Source organism: Bison bison, unplaced genomic scaffold, assembly GCF_000754665.1.
Source record: "Bison bison bison isolate TAMUID 2011002044 unplaced genomic scaffold, Bison_UMD1.0 scf7180017864037, whole genome shotgun sequence".
Taxonomy (NCBI): Eukaryota; Metazoa; Chordata; class Mammalia; order Artiodactyla; family Bovidae; genus Bison; species Bison bison.
Window position 1 is genome coordinate 9022522 of NW_011494609.1, and position 5405 is coordinate 9027926.

At 51.0% G+C, this 5405-nt stretch overlaps 1 protein-coding gene across 1 annotated transcript in view; it reads right to left on the bottom strand.

Moving 5' to 3' along the window:
• The window catches only part of UMODL1 (uromodulin-like 1), a 77269-nt gene that overhangs the window by 54026 nt on the left and 17838 nt on the right, over window positions 1-5405 (bottom strand). Inside the window, exon 6 of the mRNA XM_010835007.1 lies at window positions 4089-4221. Coding sequence (XP_010833309.1) covers window positions 4089-4221 — 133 coding nt within the window. The remainder of the gene's footprint in view (window positions 1-4088; window positions 4222-5405) is intronic.

Here is a 5405-nt window from a genome sequence, read left to right on the forward strand (position 1 = left end):
CATACATGACCACAGGAAAAACCATAGCCTTGACTAGACGGACCTTTGTTGGCAAAGTAATGTCTCTGCTTTTGAATATGCTATCTAGGTTGGTCATAACTTTCCTTCCAATACTTGTCTACAATTTTCTAGAGTAAAATGTTACAATTCCCCGTGGTCTTGCTGTGCCTACACCATGTGGGCCTGCCTGGCTCTGCCTCCTGTCCCCGACCCTCCTGCCTGGCTCCACCCCCGCCGGCTTCCTGGTCTTTGAATTCCATGCTGCTGGGCCCTGATTCCTGGCATCAGTTTCCTGTGGCTGCTGGGAAGAATTACCACACACTTCGGGTTTCCCTGGTGGCTCAGACAGTAAAGAATCTGCCTGCAATGCAGGAGACCCAGGTTTGATCCCTGGGTTGGGAAGATCCCCCGGAGATGGAAATGGCAACCCGCTCCAGTATTCTCACCTGGAGAATCCCATGGACGGAGGAGCCTGGTGGGCTACATAGTCCTTGGGGTCGTAGGGTCAGACAGGACTGAGCGACTAACACTTTCGCTGTGTTGTTGTTCAGTCGCGGAGGTTTGTCTGACTCTTTGAGGGTCTCCCGCGCACGTATGAGCCAGCAGTGACCTGCTGACGGGGCACTGGCAGCCGCGGCCCTGGGAGACGTGTGTCTGCATAAGCCCTCATGGAGGTCACCATTAGCCCTACCACAGAGTTTGTAGACCCCAGGACTGACTTAACTCAGGGCAACCAAACAACTAACAGGGAGGGAGCACAGCCCCACCCATTAGCAGAAAATTAAAGATTTACTGAGAATGGCTTTGCCCGCCAGAGCAGGACCCAGATTTCCCCCACAGCCAGTCTCTCCCATTAGGAAGCTTGCACAAGCCTCTTATCCTTATCCATCAGAGGGCAGATAGAAAAAACAAGAACGACAATCCCACAGTCTCCAGAATCAAAACCACAATCCAGAAAACTAACCAAATGACCACATGGATCACAGCCTTGTGTAGCTCAATGAAACTATGAGCCAAACCATGTAGGGCCACCCAAGACGGACGGGTCATGGTGGAGTTTGACAAAACGTGGAGAAGGGAATGGCAAACCACTCCAGCATTCTTGCCTCGAGAACCCCATAAACAGTACGTAGAGGCAAAAGGTATGACATCAGAAGATGAGCCCCCAAGTTGGTAGGTGTCCAATATGCCACTGGGGAAGAACGGAGAAATGGCCCCAGAAAGAGTGAAAGGGTGCACCAAAGTGGAAACGATGCCAAGTTGTGGGTGTGTCTGGTGGTGAAAGTAAAGTCCATGCTGTAAAGAACTTTCACTTTAGAGGCTAAAGACAAGAGGAATGTGCTCTCACAGCCCAAGGCCGGAAGCCTAACATCGAGATGTGGCTGCAATCCTTCTGGAGGCTCCAGGGAGAACCATCTCTTTCTGCTCTAGTCCATGGAGAGGCACACACTCTGAGGCTGGTGTTCCCGTCCCACCTCCAAGGCCAGAGAGGCGGCTCCTCTCCCCTCTCTGCCTCCCTCGTCATGTCTGCTGTCTCTGGCTCTGACCCTCAGCCTCTCTGTTCTGAGGAGTCTGTGATGACATTGGACCCACCCAAATTATCCAGGTCACCTCTGTGTCAAGGTTCTCAGCCTAATCCCACCTGCAGAGCGCCCTCCACACCTCGTGGTATGAGATGTCCTACTCACAGGTCCTGGACTAGGGAGAGGTCATTTGGGGATCATGGCTCAGCCCACCACCTCCTCCTTGTCCCTTGTCGGTCTCATGACCCCCTCACACTCACAAAGCTCACCCCACCCCAGGGGCAGCCCCAGCCACTCCACCTGAGACAGCGCACCTGCCCCACCTCTTTCCTACATCATTTTCCTCCGCAGCAGAACTGTTGCACCATAATTTGTATCATATTTGTCCACATCTTTTTCATCTTCCGCACTGAAATATGAGTTCCAAGGGAGCAAGGGAATCTTGGACTCTGAAGAACCTCAGCTAGAGCAGTTAGTGACTGGCATACAATAGGTGCTCTTTAAAATGTATCCGGTAAGTGAATGGATGTGCCCCTGACCCTCAGCGCCCTGTCGGTGCCAGCTGAACCCTCTACCTGTTCATCTCCAACCCACCATTTGAAGCTGTGAGAATTAGTGCGTCCCTTCTACTGCACACAGATATGTTTTGGCACCACCATCTTTAATAAGAACCTCCTGGAAGCGCAAAGAGTCGGACACGACTGAGTGACTGAACTGAACTGGAAGCCCATATTTTCTCCAAATTCTGCTTGATGTCTCTGAGCCCCTTCTTGGTAAATGTCTGTAAAGCATCACCCATTCTTGACTTCTGGGTATCATCTTTCCTGCCTTTCTTTCCACCTCACTTCACTTCTGCAAGCCCCTCCTCCTGGTATCGTTTAGTCACTCAGTTGCATCTGACTCTTTGCAACCTCATGGACCGTAGCCCGCCAGGCTCCTCTGCCCCTGGGATTCTCTAGGCAAGAATACTGGAGTCGGTTGCCGTTTCCTCCTCCAGGGGATCTTCCCGACCCTGGGATCAAACCTATGTCTCCTGTATTAGCAGGCAGGTTCTTTACCACTGAGCCACCTGGGAAGATATTTAAATACAGGGCTCCTTCCCTTCTCGCAACCAGCCCAGAGTTCAAATGCCACCTGCACGTGGACGACCCAGGTTTACTGCATCCCAGGCCCTGCTCTGAGCTCCAGCCCCAATGATCCAGCACAGTCAGCACCTCGCATCTCCACCCGCTTTCATCTCCATCTCAGTCTAAACTGTTATTGTCAACATGATTTTAAAACCCTAGTCTTCCTAGTTCTATTCGTGGTTACACCCGGACATGCTGCCTTGTTCCTCTCTTCCTCTTCTGCATTTCTTTAATCAGTGAGTCCCAAAGCTTCAGTCTCTAAAATGTTCCTTGAATCCATCTCTCCTTGCTGCCTTTCACCACCTAGACTCAGCTCTTTGCGAAATACAGTGATTTCTTACAGGAGCCAGTCACATACACCAGCAGCTTGTTCATACCTGGCTCCCGCAGATGACCCCATGACCAGACCCACACAGAGTAGGACTTCCTTCCAGGTATGTCCACCAGCACTCGGCACTTTTGTTTGCCATCCAGTTGGTTGCTTTCAACTGCTTTTTTAACCAGTTTAAACTGGTGTGGAGTTGACCACACCAACCCATGGACAGTCCAGGTTACTCCTGGGGACCCAGTGTAAGTAGTAATCATGCTGCCTTCACTCTTAAAGAGTCCCAGTTTAAACAATAAATTATAAAGGCATCCTGTTTACATACCAGCCTGGAGAGTATCTGGCATGTTCTCTACTGAGTTCCCCGAGAGCAAAGATTATGACCTGTTCATATATCTGTCACACCATATTCATAAATGTTTACCAGCATCTAGCATGGTGAATTGGAGAAGGTAATGGCACCCCATTCCAGTACTCTTGCCTGGAAAATCCCATGAACGGAGGAGCCTGTTGGGCTGCAGTCCATGGGGTCGCTAAGAGTCAGACACGACTGAGCGACTTCACTTTCACTTTTCACTTTCACGCACTGGAGAAGGAAATGGCAACCCACTCCAGTGTTCTTGCCTGGAGAATCCCAGGGACGGGGGAGCCTGGTGGGTTGCTGTCTATTGGGTAGCACAGAGTCAGACACGACTGAAGCAACTTAGCCGCAGCAGCAGCATGGTGAATGGCATATAAATAAACATTTGTTAACTCAAAGAGAATAAGAATATCCCACTCTTTCACAGGGAACTCTACTCAATATTTTGTAATACCTATAAGGCAAAAAATCTGAAAAATCATGTAAATACACACACACACGTATAACTGAATCACTTTGCTACACCTGAAATTAACACAACATGGAAAACCAGTAATAAAAAAAAAAAAAGAACGAATATCCAGCCACGAGGTTGAGAACGCTCAAAAGAACTAAGTGAGCCTTCTCTTCTATAAGCCAGTCTTTCCCTCTTTGCAGAAGAGAGGGTCTTGCTGTCAGAGGACCGTCCGGCCTGGAAGATTCCTTAAGGCCCTTCTTCCCCACCCGGAAAGCCCAGTTGCTCACCTGCACACATGCCGTCCAGCCCCGGGGGAGATGAGCTGGGGGACTTCAGGTAACCCACACACTGGTGTGAGCCCTCCACGTTCAGACACAGTTCCCTCCCTGAGCAGGTGTTGAGTTCTCCATAGGAACATTCATTCACATCTGTGGAGAAGGAGAACAGGTAAGGACGCTCATCGGAGCCATCCCCGTCAACCTCGAGATGTGTGTCACACGAGCTGAGGAAGTGGGTGAGGCTGCGGTCTTGGGGGCCGTCTTGACGCCTTGCCCCAGAGGCCTCTTTGGCCACAGCCTCCTCCACCGGAGCAGCCAGCTCACAGCTCAGTGTATGGTTGTGGCCTGAGCAAATCACTTTGGGGCTGTGTTGAGTCTGATTTCATGGCGTCCGGGCTTCCTCCCCAAGCATCAGCCCTGTGTACAGCAGTGTGTGGACGGGGAAAGAGGGTAGAGCAGCCCCTGCAGTGCAGAAGGGGCCTGGTCCTCCCCTATCTGGTGGGAGCACAGCTCAGAACAGGCAACCAGGCTTCTCCGTGACCAGGACAGAGTGACAGAAGGCAAGACCATTTATCTAAGCCATATGGAAAAAGACCAGCATTGCCCACTAACTACCAACCCCCTCTCTTGGCCACAGTGATGGGCTATTCATTCTTACCAACCCTAGCACATCTTCATGCTGGCTGCCCCTTCCTGTGGGTAAGATTTGTTGAGATCCCAATCACAGAATTGCCTCTGCTTTGGGACAGCACCCAAGCTAGAACAAGCCCCACATCCTCACCTCTTCTTCTCCCAAACCACCCAATTCAAGCTGCACCCATAATGGATGCTCTCCAATGCCCTCCCCCAGGAGATGCAAGTGATCAAGACACAATCCCTCCTTGTTTACCTACAGGGAAGTTCTCAGGGTCCCCTCTATGGAAACCTGTCAGAACAGACAAGACTAGTGCTTGGCTTATGGGCATTGCTCAGTCTGGTTTTCAAGAACATTTGTGGAATTTGAAGATAATTAAATGCCATCATTAGAGCTTTCCCCAGGCTCCCCAGGTGGCTCAGTGGTAAAGAATTCGCCTGCCAATGCAGGAGATGTGGGTTCCATCCCTGGGTCAGAAAGACCCCCCTAGAGAAGGAAATGGCAAGCCACTCCAGGATTCTTGCCTGGGAAATCCCATGGACAGAGGAGTCTGGTGGGCTATAGTCCACAGGCCCTCAAAGAGTCAGCACGACTTGGTGACTAAACAACAACAGCAGCAAAAGAGCCTTCCCCAGGCTGCGGACTCTGGCATCTTGGTGTATGGCCTTCAGCGTCCTCTCATAAGAGCAGCCACCCTCCC